Source organism: Canis lupus, chromosome 8 (genome assembly GCF_048164855.1).
Source record: "Canis lupus baileyi chromosome 8, mCanLup2.hap1, whole genome shotgun sequence".
Lineage (NCBI taxonomy): Eukaryota > Metazoa > Chordata > Mammalia > Carnivora > Canidae > Canis > Canis lupus.
In genome coordinates, this window is record NC_132845.1 from 38,667,354 (window position 1) to 38,688,965 (window position 21,612).

The 21,612-nt window shown below is 64.1% G+C and overlaps 2 protein-coding genes and 1 long non-coding RNA gene across 7 annotated transcripts; 2 read left to right on the forward strand and 1 right to left on the reverse strand.

Moving 5' to 3' along the window:
• The first annotated feature begins 3,298 nt into the window (after window positions 1-3,298).
• NPW (neuropeptide W) lies at window positions 3,299-5,463 on the forward strand. Its single transcript, XM_072837680.1, has 3 exons — window positions 3,299-3,316; window positions 4,372-4,913; window positions 5,111-5,463. Exons 1-3 carry the CDS (start codon window positions 3,299-3,301, stop codon window positions 5,193-5,195), a joined length of 645 nt encoding a protein of 214 aa, XP_072693781.1. The 3' UTR covers window positions 5,196-5,463.
• A 1,305-nt stretch (window positions 5,464-6,768) lies between these two features.
• LOC140638272 (uncharacterized) lies at window positions 6,769-8,238 on the reverse strand. The gene is made up of 3 exons (XR_012035387.1): window positions 8,100-8,238; window positions 7,801-7,909; window positions 6,769-7,322 (listed from the first exon to the last, which is right to left on the reverse strand). It is a non-coding gene; the product is annotated as an uncharacterized lncRNA (long non-coding RNA).
• A 1,840-nt stretch (window positions 8,239-10,078) lies between these two features.
• On the forward strand, window positions 10,079-21,297 carry NHERF2 (NHERF family PDZ scaffold protein 2). Of its 5 annotated transcripts, none has more exons than XM_072835306.1 (7): window positions 10,079-10,393; window positions 12,815-13,015; window positions 17,963-18,142; window positions 19,242-19,395; window positions 19,469-19,512; window positions 19,964-20,026; window positions 20,240-21,297. In XM_072835306.1, the coding sequence occupies exons 1-7, from the start codon at window positions 10,181-10,183 to the stop codon at window positions 20,396-20,398; spliced, it is 1,014 nt and encodes a 337-aa protein (XP_072691407.1). In that variant the 5' UTR covers window positions 10,079-10,180; the 3' UTR covers window positions 20,399-21,297. The 5 variants fall into 5 exon arrangements, with proteins under 5 accessions (XP_072691407.1, XP_072691406.1, XP_072691408.1 ...); XM_072835305.1 differs by having other exon boundaries at window positions 10,166-10,393; window positions 19,964-20,029; XM_072835307.1 differs by lacking the exon at window positions 19,964-20,026 and having other exon boundaries at window positions 10,166-10,393.
• The last annotated feature ends 315 nt before the right edge of the window (window positions 21,298-21,612 follow it).

The window sequence follows — 21,612 nt, forward strand, 5'->3', positions numbered from 1 at the left end:
TGGTTTTACCCCAAAAAGAGACACTTGTGGTGGTCGCAGCCTTACTGGCGTCTACTGGATCATTGCTTTCCCATTGCCACGGTTAAAAAAATCACAAGCTCTGAGGCTTGAAACAACACAGATGTATTATCTTTCATTTAGGGAGTTCAGAAGTCCAGAAAAAGGGGTGTCCATGGGATAAAAGCAAAGTGCAGGTAGGGTGCACTCCTTCGGTGAGAATCCATCTCCTCCCCTCCAGAGGCGGCTCCTCCCAGGCTGCGGGCGGGGGCGTCACCCCTCCTCACAACCCACGCGATGACGCTGGGCCCCACCTGCAGGATTCAGGACCGTCTCATCATATTTTTCTTGTTTTTTAATTCCTGACGGGGGTGGGGGGGGGAGGCGGAGGGGACATGCAGAGGCAGAGGGAGAAGCAGGCCCCATGCAGGGAGCCTGACGTGCAACTCGATCCCGGGTCTCCAGGATCACGCCCTGGGCTGAAAGCGGCGCTAAACCGCTGAGCCACCCAGGCTGCCCCGTCTCATCTGTTAAGGTCCGCTGAGGAGTGTCCCTCATTTCCTCTGCAACTTCTGTCCTCCCCCCACCTTACCACGCCGAGTAGGTGCGCGCAGGTCCCAGGATGTCTTGGGAGGTGCTGGTGTGGCTAGGAGGGGGCAGACAGAGCTCCCTGGGAGCCGAAATCTTGGCTATCTTCACCTGGATTGTGGGCGCGTGCTGTATGCATACGGAACCAGAGCACTTTTTTTTTTTTTTTTTAAGATTTTATTTGTTCATGAGAGACACAGAGAAAGAGGGGCAGAGACACAGGCAGAGGGAGAAGCAGACTCCGTGCAGGGAGCCCGATGTGGGACTCAATCCCAGGTCCCCAGGATCACGCCCTGGGCCGAAGGCAGGCACTAAACCACTGAGCCACCCGGGTGTCCCCAAGTTTATGGTTTTTATTTATTTTTATTTTTTATTATTATTTTTTATGGTTTTTAAATAGGGGCTAACTACTAGAAGCTGAGGGAGCCGGAAGTCATTGCCTCTGCAGAGCAGGACTGGGATGTGAGAGGGTGGTTCAGGGACAGGTTTGTTTTCTCCCTTATACTAGCGTTATATTCATAATGTAAACTATCTTTTTATTTATTTATTTATTTATTTATTTTTTATTTATGATAGTCACAGAGAGAGAGAGAGAGAGGCGCAGAGACACAGGCAGAGGGAGAAGCAGGCTCCATGCACCGGGAGCCCAACGTGGGATTCGATCCCGGGTCTCCAGGATCGCGCCCTGGGCCAAAGGCAGGCGCCAAACCGCTGCGCCACCCAGGGATCCCCCCTATCTTTTTTTTTTTAATTGTATTTATTTATTCATGAGAGACACAGGGAGAAGGAGAAGCAGGCTCCATGCAGGGAGCCCGATGTGGGACTTGATCCCGGGTCTCCAGGATCACACCCTGGGCCAAAGGCAGGCACTCAACCACTGAGCCACCCAGGGATCCCAATAATGTAAATTACCTTGATAGAAATTAATAACTTAAAAAAAGAAACAAAACAGATTTGCTCAATCGCTGCATCTTTAGGATGGAGTGCTTGTGGGGCCAGGCCCCGAGCCCGGGGTTGAGGCCCTGCGTGGTCCTGGCCAGCAGGCAGCTTGTGTGGTGCGGAGAAAGGCAGCATGCAGACAGCACCAAGCCATGGTCCCCGGTTTCTAGGAGGGTGTTGCCTGATGAAGGAAGAGCTGAGTCCCGGAAATGAGTCAGCTTTCAGGGGCCCATCACCCCCTCCCACTGTGGAACTTCAGGTCCAGATCCCTGTGTGGGGGAGGATGGGGAGCCTTTGTCACTGGGCCCTGGGCTCAGAGCTGGGCAGGGGACAGAAGCTGTCCTCTGTACCCCAAATCAGGAGTTCCCAGGACTAGTGTCTGCTTTACTATGCCAACCCAGCCGCGGGCTCTGTCCCCACAGGCTTTCTGCACACTGTCACCTGGCAGGAGCCCCGCTCCATCAGCTCCGTCTCAGTGGGGGCCCTCTTTCGTGCCCCTCGCTGGGCTTCTGGGCTATAAACTAGCGGGACGGGTATTTAAACTTCAGATTCGGAGGCAGCATCGCGCAGGGGACTTTACCACCGGGATTGGGAGATTCATCGGGCTGGTACCTTGCTCTACCTGGCGTTCCCACCATCTCAGACCCCATTGCCCACGAGCCACAAGTGGTCCTACTGGGCCGCCTCCAGAGGACGCCTAGGCCCTCCCCCAGTGAGCTGGGTGGGGGTGAGGGGACACAAGTACTCTTAGCTCCAAGGATGTGCAGCGTCAGGGGACCCTGGTGGCCTGCGTCGTGCCGCGCTGCCCGCCCACTGTGCACTCCAGGCGGCTCTCCAGGCCAAGGGGCCCCCAGAGAGGCTGCTTCGCACACGGCTCTGGGTTCCCTGTGGTCCTCCAGGTGCACCCCCGCAGCTCCCTCTCCACCGGTCCCCGCGCGGTCACCCCTCCCTCAGAGCGTTTTTACCGACAGCTTCGGAGGCTGGTCCGCCCCTGGAACAGTAACAGCAAGAGCCAGAGCCCCGGGGCCAAGCCCCACACCTGCATTAGTGCTCACAGTAAGCCGAGGAGGGGCTCTCAGCACTCCCGGTTTGCAAGTGAAGAAATGCAGAGGGAGAGGTTAAGGCGCACACCCTCCCCCCATTCCCACCCCAAGCACAGGGCGCTGGGCTCAGGGCTCACCCCTCTGCTCTGCCACAGGCCCTTTGTAGGCAGGGCTGCGGCTGCTTCTAACTGCCCCCCCACCCCACCCCCGGGCTCCTTGCAACCAAGTTGGGCCCCTCCTCGCCCGCCCAGCCTCTTGGCGGCCCCTTGACTCCCAGAATCACACCTTCCCTTTTACTAGAGAGACAGGCAGAGGGTGAGGGGCAGTTTCCATGGGGAACTGCAGTTAGGTCCCTAACTGGTGCTGTCACGCTTGGGGGAGGTGTCTAGTCAGACCTCACTCACCCCACTGCTGACCCAGCAGGTGATCTGGGCAAGTCAGCTTTCCTTGTGCTTTACTCTCCGACTCTTGATCTCAGAGTTGTGAGTTCGAGCCCCATGTTGGGTATAGAGATTACTTTAAAAAATAAAATCTTGAAGGATGCCTGGGTGGTTCAGCGGTTGAGCATCTGCCTTCAGCTCAGGTCATGATCCCAAAATCCGGGGATCCAGTCCCACATCGGGCTTCCCAGGGAATCTGCTTCTTCCTCTGCCTGTGCCTCTGACTCTCTATGTCTCTCATGAGTAAATAAATAAAATCTTTTTAAAAATAAATTCTTGAAAAAAATCGGCATGGCACCTCATGGCGTTGTTTGGAGGTCATAATGAGACATTTCAGGATCCCTGGCATCCGGGATCTAGAAAGTGTTTCATCAGTGGTGTGGTTGCTGGGGGTGGGGTGAGGTCTGATTGTTGGGAGGGTTGCATCCTTCCCGGGCTGGTGCTCAGGCAAGAATGGGGTCAGGCTCTGCCCTCTGGATAGGTGGTTAAACCCATCCAGCCACAGAGGAATCCTCGGGAGGGCTATTCAGACGGAGGGCCGAGGGCCACATAGGCAGACCCTGAATGGTGAGTAGTGAGCTGGCTGGGTTGGGAAGGAAGGACTTCCCGGGCACAGAAACACAGACGTGGGCAGCATCACACGTCATTGAGTGAGGGCAGAAAGTGGGGGGGGGGGGGAATCACAACCAGAGAGCAGGCTGGAGGACCACAGGGCCTTACCCTGCCCAGGCCAGGGCTGGCGTCAGAAGAGGGGCTTCCTTTTTATTCTGGAAGCGATGGGGAATCACCAACGACCTCAGGGAGGGCTCATGTGGCCCAGCCTGTGGCTGTAAGCATCCCGCTGCAGCTCGGAAGTGGCTTGGTGGGCTCCCACCAGCTGGGTCGCGAGAGGATAGGAAGGCGTCGGGGCACAGGAGGCAGCCCTCAGGAGAGAGATACAGAGGCTCCTCGAATGATACAGCTCTTCTGACCCCACTAGGGCTCCTCTAGCCTCCCAGTCTTTCTTCTGCTGGAGCCCAACCTGCAAGAGCTCTGGCAAAGGGGGCATCCCCTTGTCCATGTGTCTTCCCCCCCACCCCCCCTGCCCGTGTCCTGACAGTTCTTCTTGCGGGGCGGGGAGGATGCAGGGCGGCCTGCGGGGGCGGGGTGGGGGGGGGGGAGAAGCAGGGGCGCCCCAGGCGCAGCGAAGGCCCACCCACTGAGAGAAGATGCTCGGCTAACCCACCCTCTGCCCCAGGGGCCTGGGCCGCTCTTCTCCCCCCATCCCTCCTCCTACCTTTGGGGAGCTCAGCGGGTACCGCGGGGGCGAGCAGGGGCGGAGCCCGCGACTGTTATAGTGGCTCCCTGGCGGCCCGACGCCGCAGTCCCGCAGCGCACCCCGCGACTTGGTCCCCGCCTGCCCCGCGGGCGGCTGGCAGCCGAGCACCCTGGCGCGGGGCACGGGGCCGCGGGGCCCTGCGGGCCGGCGGGCGCTCGGGCAGGGGTTGCTGCTGCTGCTGCTGCTGGCGCTGCCCGCGGGCGCCTGGTACAAGCACGTGGCGAGTCCCCGCTACCCCACCGTGGGCCGCGCCGCGGGCTTGCTCGTGGGGCTGCGCCGCTCGCCCTACCTGTGGCGCCGAGCGCTGCGCCCCGCCGCCCCCCCCGGGGGCTTCCCGGGTCCCTACACCCCGGGCCTGGGCGCGTCCCTCCGCGGGCCGTCAGCCGGGGACGCCGGGTCGGCGGCGCCCGGGCCCCGCGGCGCCCTCCTGCTTCCCTCTGGGCTTCCGGAGCTGCTGGAGACTGGACGCCGGCTCTCCCACGCTGCGCTCCAGGCCCGTGCGCCCCGGAGCCCGCGCGCCGCCGAGCCCGCGCCCGGACTGGAGCCGCTGCGGGGCGCCCGTCGGCGGAGCCCGGAGAAGCAGGCCAGGTACGCGGCGCGGAAGGGGGCGGCCGGCTGCGGTGGGCGCGTGCGGAGAGGGCTGCCCCCCACGACCTCGCTGTCTCCCACTCCCTGCCCAGAGGGCTTTCCTGGAGCCTTCCACCCTTCCAGCCTGAGGGCGGGGGTGGGGGGTGTAGGGGAGGGCGCGCAGCCTTCTCCCTAAGGTTCTGCTCTGTTCTTTCTAGAGCCTTCGGGGTGCCTCCTGCTCAGCCATGGTCTGCGGAGCCAACTGCCTTCGCGGGCCCCCGCCGCTCCCCAGAGCCATCCTGAGCACAGCCCCTGCTGGCGCCGCCCCTGCTCTGACCCAGGCGGAGTCTCTTCCTCCTAGGCTCTCAGCTCCCGCCTGGCTGGCTGGTCAATAAAAGCTGCCTGATTCATGCACTCGCGTGTGTGCCGCCCTTCAGCTCCGACGTGCACTTGGCACCTAGCTTCAGGGGGCAAGCAGCTGCACTCAGGTGCTGGCAAGCACCAGGACCTTCTCCCCGCCAAGGGGATGCCCCCTCCTAATCATCTCCATCTGTAAGAGCTTGTGGGGTGGCCGAAGGTGGGGACAGAGAGTGAGACACTGCTGGGGCGCAGGTCCCCTTCCTCCTTCTCCGCCAATGTTGCCCCTCCTGTGTGGGGGCAGGGTCATCAGACCAGGGCCCAGGGGATCACAGGACAGGAGAGGTCTCACCCGAGGTCGGCGCGAGTCAGACCCTGAGTCCCACTGCCACCCACCAGAAAGAAGGCAGGCACTCATGCCCTACCAGCTGAGCCAAAGCCCCCTCACCATGCTGGGGACCTTAAGACCCAGCAGCCCACCCACTCTTTCCCCCATCTCCCAGGATTCATTTCAAACCCCATCTCCTTTGCATCCCTGTTTCCCTCAGCCTATGGCTTCTGGAGAGGAAGTGAGAATCCCAAGCCGCCTTCTTCAAAGTCATGCTCTCCTCCTAGGGAGCAAGGGCTCTGTGCCTCCTCAGAGAACCTTCCACTTCCCAACACCTCTGCATTTTTTGTTATTGGCTCCACCGCCCCCCCCCCATGTAAATATGCTCTGCTGGGGGTGAATAAGCACCTCCCTCCACGTGGCCCCCTTACAGAGTCTGGGCCCCTCCACCCTTCTGCTTCCTGGTTGACCCTCTTCAGCATGGGCTCTGACTCCTTGGGGCCCTCCCTTGGCCATGTGGCAAGGTCTTCCCATGAGGGCACCCAGCAAGGACTGGAGGAGGGGTGGCCCCGGGCCTGTTGAGCTGGCTAGCTTCCAGATACCCACATGGAACCAGCCCCCACGTTCTTCTTGGCCTCTGGAAGAAGCCCCATTTCTACTTACTAGCAATTCCTGCTCGACTCCTGGGGGCATCCTTCTCCCTATGTTCTCCCCTAATGTGGGCGCTCTTTTTTGCTCTGCCCTCCCAATACTTATGGACTGACCCCTGGATTTACTGACTCTGATTCCAGGCTCTGCACTGAGGGAACAGGTGGCCACAGGTTACTCATTCCATTCTCTGCATTCCAAGTCCATTCCTGTTTCTGCTTCCCGCCAAACTTGGCCTTTCAAATCATGGGTGCCCCGGCCTCACTTCCAGTGCACAACACCTCAAGGACTCTCCACCACGAATGGCACAAAATCCATGCTCTGGGGTGGGCCACAGGGCTGCCCTGCCCCCCAGCCTCATTGCTCCTTGCCCTTCCCCACACAGACTGCAGGAACTCTGGGCAGATTCCAGAACAGCCCCATGGTCCACCCAGGACTCCAGGCCATGTGAAATGCCCTCCTCGGGGCCATGCCAGCTCTGGGCCTGCCCTTACCAAAGCATACCAATCCCCGTTTCCAAGGATTTGAGTGATATTTCCAGCGCCGGGTGCTAAGTGGTCGGCATATGTTTGGTCAGCACTGGAGCACTTGGTGCTAAGCGCTAGATTTCACGTGGCCTGGTGATACCCCAGTCCAGGGAGGTGGGTGCCAGGTCCAAGGAAAGAGCAGGGACGACAAGGGACTTGGCAGAGGCTCGGCTTCTCTGCCTACCAGCTTGACGGAACCCCTGTGCCCCTGCAGTGCAGGCAGCCCTAGGGCGCCGGCCTCACCCCAGTCCCCACCCGAGTCAGAGCCGCGGGGTCTGGGCCAGCCCCCGGACGAAGCAATTCCACTGAGAACCGGCAGGCGGCGCCGCGCGGCTGCTCTCTGGGGCTGCACGCCCCTCGGCGCCCGCGGCCTGGAGCGGGCGGGGCCGGCGCGGGCGGGGCCGGCGCGGGCGGGGCCGGCGCGGGCAGGCGGGTTCCTGCACCGCCTCCCTCGGTGGTCCGCGGCGCTCCGCTTCTCTCTGCCTGTTGGCTCCTGGCGTCGTGCTGTGTTTCCGTCGCGCTGGTCCTGCCTGCCCCACTTTCGGGCTCTGAGGAGAGGCCTGGTGTAGTCTGATGGAGGAGGCCATAAGCGAGACCCCGTCATCCCGTGGGGCCATTAATGCCCATTAGGGAGGCGGCGCCGGCCCGGGAAGCTCCGGGCCATTACCCGGGTGTCGAGCTCATGGCTCCACCCCACAGACGGGCCCCAACCCTTCCCGGGGCCGGAGAGCAGGCCTCCGCCCCGCTGCTGCACCCGGAGTCCTCGCCTAGGCCAGGCTCCGCCCATGGCCGGGGCGCTGCAGCTCGGTGGGGTCCCAGCTCAGAGGAAGGGCCCCTCCCGCCAAGGGAGCACCGGGCCTCCCACCGCAGGTGGACCCTCTGACAGCCTAGGAGAGGGAAGCCTGGAAAGGTCTACTTCCCCTGTGTCACAAGGTGGCAGGAACCGGGCTAGGTCATAGGGGGTGGGTTGGGGGTGGGGGTCACCTGCCACCTGGCCTCGCTGATCACCTCCTCGGGGCCCTTTGCCCTGCCGCCCCAAACGACTTACAGCCCCTGAGCACCTTCCCGTCTGCTCTTTTGGGCCCTGGTCCATGCTGTTCCCTCTGCCTGTTTCTCTGCCTCTCACTCGGATCTCAGCCTGAGGCTGCAGGAAGGGCCTGGGAGTTTGCACAGGAGACCCGCTGGGTTAGCTTCCCCGGCCTCTGCTCGTCCACACTGACCCAGTTCCCTCTCACCCATTCCCGCTCTCCCTTGGGAATGTACTTGCTCTTCTCCCAGCTGCCTGATTCTGTGGCTGTCGCCTACCCCCCTTCTCACTGTCTCAGGCTGCCTGTGTTACTCTGTTACCTTCTATGGTACTTCTTCAGCTCCTTTTTCACTTTGGGGCATCCTTTGCTGTGCTCTGATGCCGTGTTCCTGGCCCCTTTATGACCACATGCCCCCGGTTACCCCTCCCTCCAGCCGTGTTCTGCTCCCATCGGTCTTCACAGACTGGCTGAGGCTGATCTTGGGAGTGCCTGTCCTATAGAGGAGGAGGGTGGAATCTCCAAGGCTCCTGACCTGGAGGACCAGGGTCTCCTAGCTTCTCTACCCCCAGCCTGGGGGGCTCCTGGGCAGGGGGTTCCTAGCTTCTCTATTCCCAGCCTGCGGGTCTCCCATCAACTACCTCCCTGGACTCCCTCATCCTGGCAGGGCCTGGCTGGTCTTGGTTGCTATGGGGTAACCTGGAAGCCCCATGTGGGGTATATGTTAGACCTCACTGCCACACCCATCCTCACAGCTTCCAGGATCAGCAGCACCAGCTTGGGTCCAGAAAGGCAGTCACAGGCCAGACAGGCAGCCTCTGGACAGGCAAACAGACAGACGGAGGCGGCCAGCTAGGCAGGAGCCTATGGCAGCCTCAGCCACGAACGTAAAAGTGGGGGTGGGGAAGCAGCCATACAGCCTTGGCTTAAGTGGCTTTTAGGGGCAGCAGCCAGGGTGTGGACACCCAAGGGGCTGCGGCCCAGGAGGCTGCCCGGAGGAGAGCCCAGTGCTTCGGCGGGGGCTGGGCGCCCAGACTGAGGGCACTGGAGAGGGGAGAAGGAGCAGCAAGGAAGGGACCTGAGCTGAGCCTGCTTCTGCCCCCATGGGGCTGGTCAGGCTGAGGGGGAGACCACAGGTCAGCTGTCTTCCTGTATCTGAGGCTGAGAAAGAGCCCCATGGTAAATAAAGTGTGGACTTGGAATCTCACAGAGGTGCCTATGAGGAACTGGGGAACCTTGACTCTCTAGAGCTCAGTTTCTTGCTTTCTTTTTTTCTTTTTTTTTTTTTTTTTTTTTAAGATTTTATTTATTCCTGGGTCTCCAGGATCACGCCCTGAGCTGAAGGCAGGCGCTCAACCCGGAGCCACCCAGGGATCTCCCTAGAGCTCAGTTTCTTGATTTGCAAAATGGCCTGAGCACTCTAGGGATGTTCTAGAGAAAGTGTACTCAGAGGCACAACGGAGTTTAACCAGATTTTCTCCTGCCATTCTTGTCGGGTTGGGGGAAGGGGAACTCACGCTGAGCATGGCTAGATGCTAGGGGAGGAGAAGGATGGAGGGAGGGGCAGAGGGGGATCACCGCCACCCCCACCTCAGCTCATGGGAACAGCTTCTGTGAGCATTGATCACAAGCCAGAGGGCAGAGGCCAAAGTCCAGGGTACATTTCATCTCTGGGATGAGCAGGGGCACAGGTGAGGGGCCCTGGCACAGAGAGGTGTGCGTGGGGGAGGGGGTTGTGTTTAATAAACCCGGGCACAGATAGGCACCATAGGTCTCCCGGGGAGAGCCGCGGAGTCCCCTAGAATATGGGGGTGCTACCTTGTAACTCCCAAACTCCCCTTTTTGCCTCGTGGACCATCTTGGGACTGTGTGGGGCCAAGGGCCGCTCTGAGTGCAGGAGGGATCCAGATAGGGGGACAGCGTGGTGGGGGGAGGGCGTGTTCCCAAGGGTGCTGGGCAGAGCTGTGACATTTTTTCCTTCCCTCCGGCCCCTGCGAGAGCCCGCCTCGCGACCGCACACAGTAGGTGCTCAATACATGTTGGTGGACTAGGAGGCAAAGGCGGCGGCGCGGGGAGGCTGCCCGGAGCAGGGCGGGGCAGAGGGGTCCCTGGGCCCCGCCCCCCCCCCCCCCCCCAGTCCCCGGGCTTGGCGGGGCGCCCCGGAGGGCAGGGCCAGGCACGCCGGGCCTCGGGGCGGGGGCGGCCCCGCGGAGGAGGCGGGGAAGGGGCGGCGCGGAGGCGGCGCCGCAGCCGAGCCCGAGCCCGAGCCCGAGGCGACGGGAGCCGAGCGGGAGCCGCCGAGGGCGCCGCCAGGTCCTCCGTGCCGCCCCCCGCGCCCCGTGCCTGCCCCGCGGGCGTGGGCGCCGTGGCCGGTCCGCGGTGGGCCGGGGGGCCGCCGGCGCCATGGCAGCCGCGGAGCCGCTGCGGCCGCGCCTGTGCCGCCTGGTGCGCGGGGAGCACGGCTACGGCTTCCACCTGCACGGCGAGAAGGGCCGCCGCGGCCAGTTCATCCGGCGCGTGGAGCCCGGCTCGCCGGCCGAGGCGGCTGCGCTGCGCGCGGGGGACCGGCTGGTCGAGGTCAACGGCGTCAACGTGGAGGGCGAGACGCACCACCAGGTGGGTGCCCTCCCGGGGCGGCCCCTGCGCGCGGGCCTCGGCGCGCGGCGGGGGCGCGGGGCTCCTCGGGGGCCGGCGGGGGCTGCGCGGGGTCGGCGGCCCGGTCTCCTCCGTCGCCCCCACCCGGGCGGCTGGCTCCGCAGCGCAGGGCAGCCCGGCGGGAGGGCCCGCACTGCGGCTCCTGGCTGGGCCCTGGCACTCAGTCCTGCCCAGGCCTCGTGTGCGCGGAGCGGAGGCGGCAGGCGCCTTGGCGGGGGGCGGAGGGGGGGGCGGCGTCTCCGTGCCTTGGCGGCCCTGGGTGCTTTCCCGTGTGCGTACACACGTGCTTGTGTCCCCAGCTGGGTACGGGTGTGTAAAGTCCCCCTGGGGGTCCCCTTCGGCTGCACGCATCTGCCGGGGTGTCCCTGAGGGGCGTCACGGTAAGGGCACACCTGTAGGTGCCCGTGTCAGGGAATGCGTGTGCGTGCTCATGTGTGCAGGGGCTGGACTGTGCGTGTGAATATACAGGTCCACGCCCCTGGGTGTGTGCACGTGTGTGGACAGATCTGCATGCGGGGATGGGTGCATGTGAGCGAGGCTCTGTATGTATGCCGGACTCTGTGTGTGTGTGTGTGTGTGTGTGTGTGAATATACAGGTCTGCATGCCTGGGTGTGTGTGTGTGTGTGTGCATGCCTGCCTACGTGTAGTCACCAATGTGTGTTGGCAGGCCTATGTGCTAATGTGTGTCCTGGCTGACGCTGGCTGGGTGTCTCAGAGTCGCTGCTGGGGGCAGCACATTGCTCCCCTTGGAGGCTGCCTGGCCCTGCAGGGGCCACTGCCACGGTCCCCTGCCCCTTGCAGAGGGAGGGCGGGGTTTGCGCTGCAGGTTCTGCTCCCTGGGGACTATCTCCCAGTGGCTTGAATCCAGCCTCCCCCCACCCCTTCTGCTCAGGGATCTCTGTGTCCTCCCCAGCCCCCGTGAGCCTGTGGCCTGTCTGCGTGGCCAGCCCTGGGACCTAGAGACCCGTAAACTGGTTCTTGGCCGGACCGGCAGCTGCCCTCCTGCTTCCACCCCTGCGGCCCCTGTCTATCCATCTGTCTGCCTTCTTTCCGTCTTCCACCTAAAGTGTCAATTGGAAAAAGCTGTTTGCTGAAGGAGGGTGGGGTGTGGGCCAGAGGTGTTGACCTGACTGACCACAGGGAGGGGCTGGCAGAGTGGCACCTGGCCTTAGTTTAATGGTCACAGCCACCCTTACCCCGGGAGCACCTGTTTCTCCCAGGACCCCAGGTGCTGGTTTAACACACAGAGCCCCACTGTCTCAGGAGGGAGGAGGTGGGTGCTGGCACCTTTGCCTCCTAGTCCAGGAGTTCCAGCTCCCATTTTACAGATGAGGAAACTGATACTTTCAGATATCAGGTGTCTAGCCTGGGTCCCACAGCCAGGAAGCAGCAGGGAGCTAGGGTCCTCCTTGGCTCTCACCAAGCGGGGGGGGGCAGGGGAGGGCCACCGGGAGGACAGCCTGGTTCTCACTCTCCTATCTGTTGACAGCTTCTGCCGAGCGGCTGATGGGGGCCCTCTCCACCCTCCCCCAAGACGTGGTGGGGGCGGGGGTCTTGTCCTTCCTACCCCAATGCCCAGTGGGCACGGCTGCTCCTCCCTGCAGGGTGCACCCTGACATGCGTGCTCCATGGTCACCCACGTGCTCTAGAGACTTCACAGACCCGGCACAGACAGGCAGATGACCCCAAGGCCACACTTGTCCCACAGGTGGCCTCCCCCTGCCAGTCTGGACCCTGCTCACCAGGTCGCGTGTGGTGCCTGAGCAGGTGCCACGCCACAGGAACCAGGCACAGGTGTTCGTGGTCTAGAGGCAAACGGGAGACCCGGAGGCAGGGGTTTAGACATCCACACTTGATGACGGAGAAGAACGGCAGGGAGCGCAGCCACACCCAGACTGGGACCTAGAGAGACCCCTCGCTCCCTCACCCAGACTGAGACACAGACCCCGACACAGATGGCTGCACGCAGCACACACAGCCGTGCGCACACGCACGCACATGCACGCACATGCACATGTGCACACACGCTCACACGCTCACACACTGAGAACCCGAGGCTTGGCCGCACACCATCTTCCAGACCAGCTGCCTCCCCCAGCCTCCCGGCCTCTCCCGGACAAGACCCTGGACTGAGGCCAGTCCCTGCAGTGACCCTGTAGCCCTTGCCGCCCTGTGTCAGGAGCCCTGGGTGAAGAGGGAGGGAGCGGCCGCAGCCCTGGGGGTGGGGGGCGGGGCCCGCGGGCCTCTCGGTCCAGCCGCCCACCCCTGGTAGGCCAACCGCCTGTCCGCGATCCTGGGCCAGGCCTGGGCAGTGCCACTGTCCATGTGCTGCCCCGAGTGCTGACGGCTGACCTGCCTCCTTCCCCACCTGCCCGGCCCAGGTGGTGCAGAGAATCAAGGCTGTGGAAGGACAGACTCGGCTGCTGGTGGTGGACAAAGAGACGGACGAGGAGCTCCGCCGGCGGCAGCTGACCTGCACAGAGGAGATGGCCCAGCGAGGGCTTCCGCCCACCCATGACCCCTGGGAGCCGAAGCCGGACTGGGCACGTGCAAGCAACCTCAGCTCCGAGGCGGGCCAGAAGGTACGGCAGGCTGCGCAGAGGGACACCCTGGCTTCTCCCAGAACCTCCGTGCCCGCCTCTTGGGGACAGGCAGTCTCCTGCTCTGGTCACCTCCAGAAGTCTCTGTCTCCATCTCTTCTGCCTCACAGGGCCTCTGGCGACTACCCTCTTGGCTACTTGGGGCCACTCTTTCGGCCCTCAGCTGGTGTTCTAAGCCAGGTGGACTCAGGGCAGCCCGGCTCTGGTCCTGGCCCCATCCCCCTCCCTTCTCCCCAGAAAGCCCGTGAGAGCTGCTGGACCTAGGAGAGGGTGCTCAGCCTAGGAGAGGGCGCTCGGCCTAGGAGAAGGCACTCGGACGAGGCCGAGGCCGACTGGAGGAGGCCAACCGGGGCTGAGGGAAGTGGGAGGGGTCTGCTGGGACCTCCCGGGACGGATTGTGCAGGGGCAGGTGTCGGTCTGTCTGAGGAGCCTGCTTGTCCTTTGGAGATAGGGCTGGTCCCTCGCTGTGCGCAGCGCGTGGTGGGGGGTGGCTGGGACACTCAGCTGGGTCCTCAGCTTGGGGTACTTCTCCCTTCCTGCATCCACCCCAGGCCAGAGAGCTGGAATAAATGTGTGCGTGTGTGTATGTGTGTGTGCGCTACTCTACCCACTTCTGGGTAGCAGGACTTCCTACTTGGGGGAGGCCAACAGGAAGAGCTTGTTCTGCACCCTCTTTTTTTAAAGATTTACTTATTTTATTAGAGAGAGAGAGAGAACGTGCCCGAGCACTGGGAGGGGCAGAGGGAGACAGTCCCCAAGCAGACTCCCCTCTGGGCGTGGAGCCTGACTTGGGGTTCGTTGTGGGGAGGCTTGGTGTGGGGCTCGGTCTCACTACCCACGAGATCGTGACCTGAGTTGAAACCGAGAGTCGGGCACTCAACCAAGCCCCCCGGGCGCCTGGTTGTTCGGTCCTCTTGAAGCCTCTCTGAAGGATTCCATCCCAGGGGTTTCCCCGATCCCCCTCAGAACCACTGGCCCAACGCCAGTGCCCGCGTGAGAGCTGAAGCCTGGGAGTGCGCGCGTCTGGGGACTGCCCTGGGGGCAGGTGGTATTTCAGGTGGGATGGCATCCTGGGCGCTGGCCTGGGCATGAACTCTCAGGATGCGTTCTCTGGGCCCGAAAGCCCCTTGGGGTGGCCAGGGCCCGAGTGAGGAGCATCGGGTCAGCTGTGTGGCTCCAAGGTGGTGCTGGGCTGAGGCGCTCGGGGTCCTGCGGCGTAGAGCCCTGGTCCTTCGCAGGCGTCTTAGCTCGTGGAGGAAGTGCCCTTCCCCCCTAGGCTTTTTGTCCATTGATTTAGACACAAACGCTGAGTTCACCTTCCTGTGGAAAAATCCGCCCTCGGGGCTTATCTGGAGGGTGGGGTGCTCAGGCACCTTGTCCTGGGGTGGGACCTTCCCCCTCTGCTATTTCAGGCTCTGGGAGCAGCAGGAAGCCTTAGGAGGGGGCTTCCTCTGGGCGTATTTTTAGAGGAACAAAGTGGGGCCCGACTGGCAGGGGCTCTGTGGTAGGGGCTGACCTGGGGACAGGGACTCCAGAAGGTCTGGGGAGGCCCAGGGGACGGGATCTACCCCCTCCCTCCTGGCTGGGGACCCCGTGTCCCATTGGCTGGGCTCAGAGGGTCAGAAGGAAGAGCCAGGCCTCAGCCGAGCTCCACAGAAGGGACTGGCCGGACTGGCCGTCGGGTGCCTATGAGGGTGGTGCCTGCAGGGGGGCCATGCTCTAGCAGAGCTGCAGGGGCAGGACCACTAGGTGGGGGGCACGGGGTTTGCTTCGGTGTGGGATGCAGGGCCCCGTGGGAAGTAAGGGCCAAGCCGGGAGTCAGGGCCCTTGTGTCCTCTGGGCTTATTCTCCTCTGTCCCAGCTGGGATGTGGGAGGTGGGGCTGGGGACAACCCTGATATGCCAGCTGGCCCCTCCCATGGAGGTGCTATAGGGTCCTCATCAGTGGTGACTCAGCCCCAGGCCAGACCAGGCTGGAGAGGCTGCAGCTGCAATGCAGCTGGTCCTGACAGTGACGGTAGGGGACAGCCCCTAAGCAGACGGGGCAGCTTGCCACGCCAGGGCTGCGATGTGGTGCCAGACCCTGGGCCCCCACCCCCGTCCTAGAGGCCCGTGGGGCCTGATGAGGGAGTGGGTGAGAGTCCTGCAGGGGTGACCACCTGGAATACGGGCCTGTAGCTGCCCGAGGGCTCTGGGAGCCCCAGCAGGACTGTCTTGTGTTCTGGCACCAGGGTCCCCTCTCGTGCCCCTCCCTCGCCTCTCTGTCTCCCCAGCCCCGGGTCCTGGGAGCAGGGCAGGGCCTTCCAGCAGCTTCCTTCCTTCCTTTCTTGGGACTGAAACCTAGCCAGTAGGGGGTGCCTAGCCGGGGCCTGAGCAGGGGAGGGGGACTCAGCCACCACCCTGCTCCCCAAAGTGACTCAGCCCCCCCGTCCCCACCCATCCCTGGGGAGCCAGGGCCACAGTGGGAGGTAGATAAATGGGGTGGTGGCCAGGGCTGGCTGGAGACTTCAGGCCACTCCAGCTGGACGCTCCTTGCCTGCCACTTCTTTCGTGTGTCCCATGGCCCGCTCTGGGGATGCCACAACGCCGGCCCCGGCCCCAGGAGCCCCTCCACAGAGACCATCCTGGGCACTTGTGCAGGTCAGGCTGGGTGGGGGCAGTGTGGGCAATGAGGACCCCAGTTGCTGGCTTAGCCCATGTCCCCAGGGTCAGGAGATGGGATTTGGGACACCCCAGTGACCCTGTTGAAAGCAGGCTGGACCCTGAGCAACAATGGGGGCCTTTCTCTGCCAGGGCTGGTGAGTCACCATCTGGGGGGGCACAGCCCGGCTCCCTGGGTACCCCCATGCCAGCTTCTTTGTCTGGTCAAGGGCTCAGCTGTGAGACCGGGGCTTGTCCAGCTCTGGGCTGCCCGGCTGGGAGCCCGTGGGAGCCCGAAGGCCTGGCTGGGAGGCGGCAGGAAGTGCTCCGAGCCAGAGCAGGGAGCGAGGAATGTGAGCAATGCGCTGGGCCTGTGTGCGCCCCCTCCTGACCCACTGCTGCTCTGGGCCTCTCCACGCTGCCTGCCCCCCCCCCCCCCCCGTGTGTCTTAGCTTCTCGAGGTGAGCATCTGGTGCTAGGGACGGTGGTCCTTGGGTGCTGATCAGCAGGAGAGGAATTTTCAGCAGAGAAGCCTCCTGGCCGCTGTGCTGAGCCGCGGCCGGACTGGGTTGAGGCAGGGGGATGGCCAGGATGGTCCCAAACCCGGATGTGACTTCAGCCTGGCCTCACGGCCTCCCCGGATACTCCCACAGTCCTGCTTCCTGTTTGGGGGCCTTGAGAGACCCGCCTAAGAGGTCATTGTGGAGGGCGTGAGAAGAGTCTGGACAGCTCAGCGCCAGGGTGCTGTCCTCTCCAACGCGTGTGTCTCCGCGTGTTGCCGTGTAGCGTGTTTGTGAGCATACGTTTGGAGTCTTGTGTCTGTGCCCACGCACCTCTGCCAACCGGGGCTTGTCTGCCGATCCCTGCTCTGGCAGCCTGTATCCGAGAGGCACATCAGGGCGGGGAGTGGGCCCCCAAGCCTGGGCCCCCAGGAGTGTCAGGGAGAGGGGATGAGTCTCTATGGGGTGGGGGGAGAACTTTGGGGGTCTCACACCCATCCGTTCAGCCCATGTTGCCGAACCCCTGGGACACTGAGGGGCAGGAGCCCTGTCCCCTGAGTTCCTGGGCTTACGGGGCTGGGTGGGGGCCTGTGGCAGGGATCCCAAGGGCGTGTCTGCGTGGCTTCGGGGGTCAGGGAAGGGACCCCAGAGGAGGGGCATTCTGGACAGTGGGAGGCCCTGCAAGAAAAGATGTGCTTGGGTCCCCGGCCCGGCCGGCTAGCAGGCCAGGGCCCTCGTGGTCAGATTGGGGGTGTGGACGGAGCTTGGGGGGGCGGCTGGGAGCGGCCAGGGGGTGGCCCGAGCTGAGGAGCTGAGGGGCAGGTGCCGGAGACTTTCCCTGAGGGCGAGGGCGAGGGCGAGGGCGAGGTGGACCGGGGGAGGGAGGGCTTCAGGAGCACCCCCACGCCGCACACGCTCACCTGCACGCGCCCCCACATCCCCAGCAGCCCGGGCAATCCGAGCCGCCGCCGCCCGCCTCCAGCCACCGCCCCGTGTAACTGAGCACCCGCTCCGCGGCTGCTGGGCGCTCTGCTCACTACCCGGGCTGCGGCTGGGAGGGGGCCCGGGGCCTGGCCCCTGCCCGCCGGCCCCTGCCCCAGAGCCCTGCTGCAGGATGCTGGAGGTAAAGTGAGGCGAGGCCCTGGCCTGTGGATGGGGGGACGCTCGGGGCGTCGGGGACCTCTGTGCTCTGGCAGGGAGGGTGGAGGCAGGGCATACCCGTGGCCTCCTCGCTGGGCTCCGGCCCGGCTCCAGCCTGTGCACCCCGCCGCTGGGCCCTGTGCGGGTGGGGGTGGCTCCAGCTTGCTCTGGAATGTGAAAGCAAACACAGCCTGCTGCCACCAGCCCTATGGAGGCCACTGGGAGAAAAAACAAACGTCAGCCTCACACTCGGAGGAGGGAGGTGGCGAGGGGTGCCCCCGCAGGGCCAGCGGGCCCAGGACGCCTGGCTGCCCCTAGGACCCCGGCCTGTGCTCAGCGCTGCCCTTGAGCGGATCCTGTCAGCACCCCTGTCAAGCCCCTAGTCCCACCTCAAGTTGGTTTTGGGTTTGGAGAGTGAGGCTTTGCTCCAGAACCTGCAGCTGGAGCTTGGGCACAGGCGGCCTAAGGGGGTCCACCCAGGCACGGGTACAGCGTTTGTCCTGTGAGCTGGGGCTGCCTGGCGGGGGAATGTAGAGCCTGGAATTAGGGTTCCCTCCAGCTTGCGTCCACTGCAGCTGCAGATGGGGGGCGGGGTGGGGGAGGCTTGGGGGCTGGAGATCAGTGCTGAGCCTGGTCTCATGCGCCTGCAGGATGTCGGTGGGCCCCCCAGGGAGCTACGCCCTCGGCTCTGCCACCTGAGAAAGGGCCCCCAAGGTTACGGGTTCAACCTGCACAGTGACAAGTCCCGGCCGGGACAGTACATCCGCTCCGTGGACCCAGGCTCGCCTGCCGCTCACTCTGGCCTCCGCGCCCAGGACAGACTCATCGAGGTACCTGTTGTGGAGGCTTTGGGGTGCTGGGGGCCCCATGAGAGGTGTGTGTGTCTGGGCCCGTGTCCCTCCATGTGTGTGTCTGGCTCGTGTGCCCATGGGGTGTGTGTCTGGGTCTGTGTCCCTCCATGTGTGTATCTGGCTTGTGTGCCCCTGGGGTGTGTGTCTGGCCTTTGTGCCCTGAGGTGTGTGTCTGGACCCGTGTCGCCCCGGGTGTGTGTCTGGGCCATGTCCCTCCATGTGTGTGTCTGGCTTGTGTGCCCCCAGGGTGTGTGTCTGGCCCATGTGCCCTGGGGTGTGTGTCTGGCCCGTGTGCCCCTGAGTGTGTGTGTCTGGCCCGTGTGCCCCTGAGTGTGTCTGGTCCGTGTGCCCCGGGTGTGTGTCTGGGTCTGTGTCCCTCCATGTGTGTGTCTGGGCCCGTGTCCCTCCATGTGTGTGTCTGGCTCGTGTGCCCCAGGTGTGTGTCTGGGCCCGTGTCCCTCCATGTGTGTATCTGGCTTGTGTGCCCCTGGGGTGTGTGTCTGGCCCGTGTGCCCCGGGTGTGTGTCTGGCCCGTGTGCCCCAGGTGTGTGTCTGGGCCCGTGTCCCTCCATGTGTGTGTCTGGCTCGTGTGCCCCCGGGTGTGTCTGGTTCGTGTGCCCCAGGTGTGTGTCTGGGCCTGTGTCCCTCCATGTGTGTGTCTGGCCCGTGTGCCCCTGGGGTGTGTGTCTGGCCCGTGTCGCTCCATGTGTGTGTCTGGCCTATGTGCCCTGGGGTGTGTGTCTGGGCTCGTGTGCCCCCGGGTGTGTGTCTGGGCCCGTGTCCCTCCATGTGTGTGTCTGGCCCGTGTGCCCCTGGGGTGTGTTTCTGGGCTCGTGTGCCCCGATGTGTGTCTGGCCCGTGTCCCTCCATGTGTGTGTCTGGCTTGTGTGCCCCGGGTGTGTCTGGGCAGCAAGGTCCTTGCTGGGGAGAGATGCTGGGAACTTGAGCTGGCATTCCTCTTCCTGCCACGGCTGGTGACAACATTGATGAATATTTGATGCCACGCCTGGCTGGGTGGCTCGAGGGGCCTGCGGGGGCCTGACCTCGGGCCAGGTTGACCTCACGCTGCTGCTGGCAGGTGAATGGGCAGAATGTGGAGGGGCTGCGCCACGCAGAGGTGGTCGCCAGCATCAAGGCGCAGGAGGACGAGGCCCGGCTGCTGGTGGTGGACCCCGAAACGGATGAGCACTTCAAGCGGCTACGGGTCACACCTACTGAGGAGCACGTGGAAGGTGGGCTGCTGCCTGGGGCTGGGGACGGGGTGGCATGGGGGGTTGGCCAGCCACCGACACGCTGTCCCCACAGGTCCACTGCTATCACCAGTCACCAATGGGACCAGCCCTGCCCAGGTGAGAGGGTGGGAATGGACAGGGTGGACTCAGGAGCCTGTTGGGGCCCCTCTAGGGATCCCCAGACCTGCCCGTGCCCCCACCTCAAGATCTCCCTGTGTGGGTGTGATAGCGAGACCCAATCCTGCCAGCCACTCCGGGTCCTGCCTGGGTCAGCCCCGCCCCCGCCCCACGAGGCTGCTGGCGGGTGAGCTGCAGTCATGCTGCGTCACTCCTCGGGAGGCGGTCCCGGCTTCACCCCAAGTGATGCTCATGGGGGTGATTCCGTAGTGAGCAGGCGGGGGGCAGGCTCCCCGCCCTTGGCAGCACCCGCGGCTCCTGCCCAGGCTCGGTGCCTACTGCCAGACAGAAGAATGAATGCGGCTCTGATGTGTGTGCACGAGCGTCTGCGTGGGCACTGGCGGCTCCCGGGCACGGGCCCTGCAGCCACACCGTGTCCTTGCTTTCCTAGCTGAACGGTGGCTCAGCGTGTTCGTCCCGAAGTGATCTGCCTGGCTTAGACAAGGACACTGAGGTAGCGAGTGCCCGCCCGCCTCACTGCAGTGCCCACACATGGGGGAGGGTGGAAAGAGGCCGGGGTGGGTGTTGGTGTGGCTGGCAGCCTGGGCAGTGGGGTCACCGCCTCCAGGAAGCCCCGGGCCTGCTGCCCCAGCCCCACCAGCCGGCCTCTGCGGAGAGCTGCCTCCCAGGCTCACACTGGCCGCCTGCCCACTCTGCCTGCCCCCAGGACAGCAACACCTGGAAGCGTGACCCCTTTCAGGAGAGCGGCCTCCACCTGAGCCCCACGGCGGCCGAAGCCAAGGAGAAGGCGAGAGCCACCCGGGTCAACAAGCGGGCGCCACAGATGGACTGGAACCGGAAGCGCGAGATCTTCAGCAACTTCTGAGCCCCTCCCTGCCTGTTTGCCGGTGACCCGGCCTCCCCCGCTCGGCCCCGGGCCCAGCCCGCAGGTCCCCACGCCTCGGTGGGCCAGAGGGGACCTCCTCACCCCCGGACGCCGTGCTGGTCCCAGCACCACCAGGAGCCAGCGTGCGCCCCCGTGAGCCCCGTCCTGCACCCCCCACCTGCAGGGTGCTGGATGGGGGAGAGGGGGCCCCGAGGCTAGAGAGGGACAGGGAGAGGCAGTGGTGACTGTGGGCTCGGCCCTTGCCGCTCTGCCCAGGCTGCTGACTTAAAGGAATTTGTGTTTTTGCTTTTCTTCCAAAAACAAGAAAAAGAAAAAAAAAAAAAAAAAGAGCTCCAATTCCACACATGTTTCCACTTAATACCAGAGTCCCGCCCCCGCCTCCACCTCCACCCCCGTAGGACGCCTCTCTAAGTAATTGCAATAAAACAAACCTTTCTCTGCAAACCATTTCCTCCCCACCCCTCAGCAGCAGCCGTCCCAGGTGGGAGCCCCGGGCACTTCCAGGGACAGAAACAGTGGGGCCAGGCTGTGGTTTGTGGGGGCTCCGGGGGAGGCCCGCTGTGGCTGGAGGAGCTGCCCCTCGGCCTCCTCCCTGCTGTAGAGGGGCCCCTTGCAGGCCCCCACATCCCTGCTGAACTGGTGGTCTGGGCCGCAGGGCCTGGGCTGGAGGGGCCGAGGATGGAGGCCCTGGGTTGCCTGAAGACGGAGGCCTCTGGACGGGCCTCTAGTCCCCAGGCAGGGGGAGTGTGGTGTGGGAGAGCCTGCCCCCAGGGGACCGCACCCATTCTCTCTTCCTGGCCCTGACCCCACGGACACCGCTGTCTGCCCTGTAAGCCATAGCGCATGCGCGCCCTCCGAATAAACAGGCCTTCCTCAGACCCCTGGCCGCCTCTGCCCTTCCTGAGCCCTCGTGGTGGGGGGACCCGTGGTCTGGGCAGGGAGGCAGAAGCCGCTGGAAGCAGAGCCCCATCCCACTCCATCCAGGGGGCTGGCCTGACCCCTCAGCTCTGCTCTCCCCCTCCCCCCCGCAACCCCCTCCCACCTCCGCCCACCCGCGGGGACACACAGGGCAGGTCTCACGCCCTGGGGCGCCCAGCCTGGGGCTAATGGTGTTGCGCTGGAGGCCAGGTGGCTCCGTGGCCTCAGGGTGGGGCCTCCTGGCGCCGAGAGCCCTCAGGGTGCAGGAGGGAGTG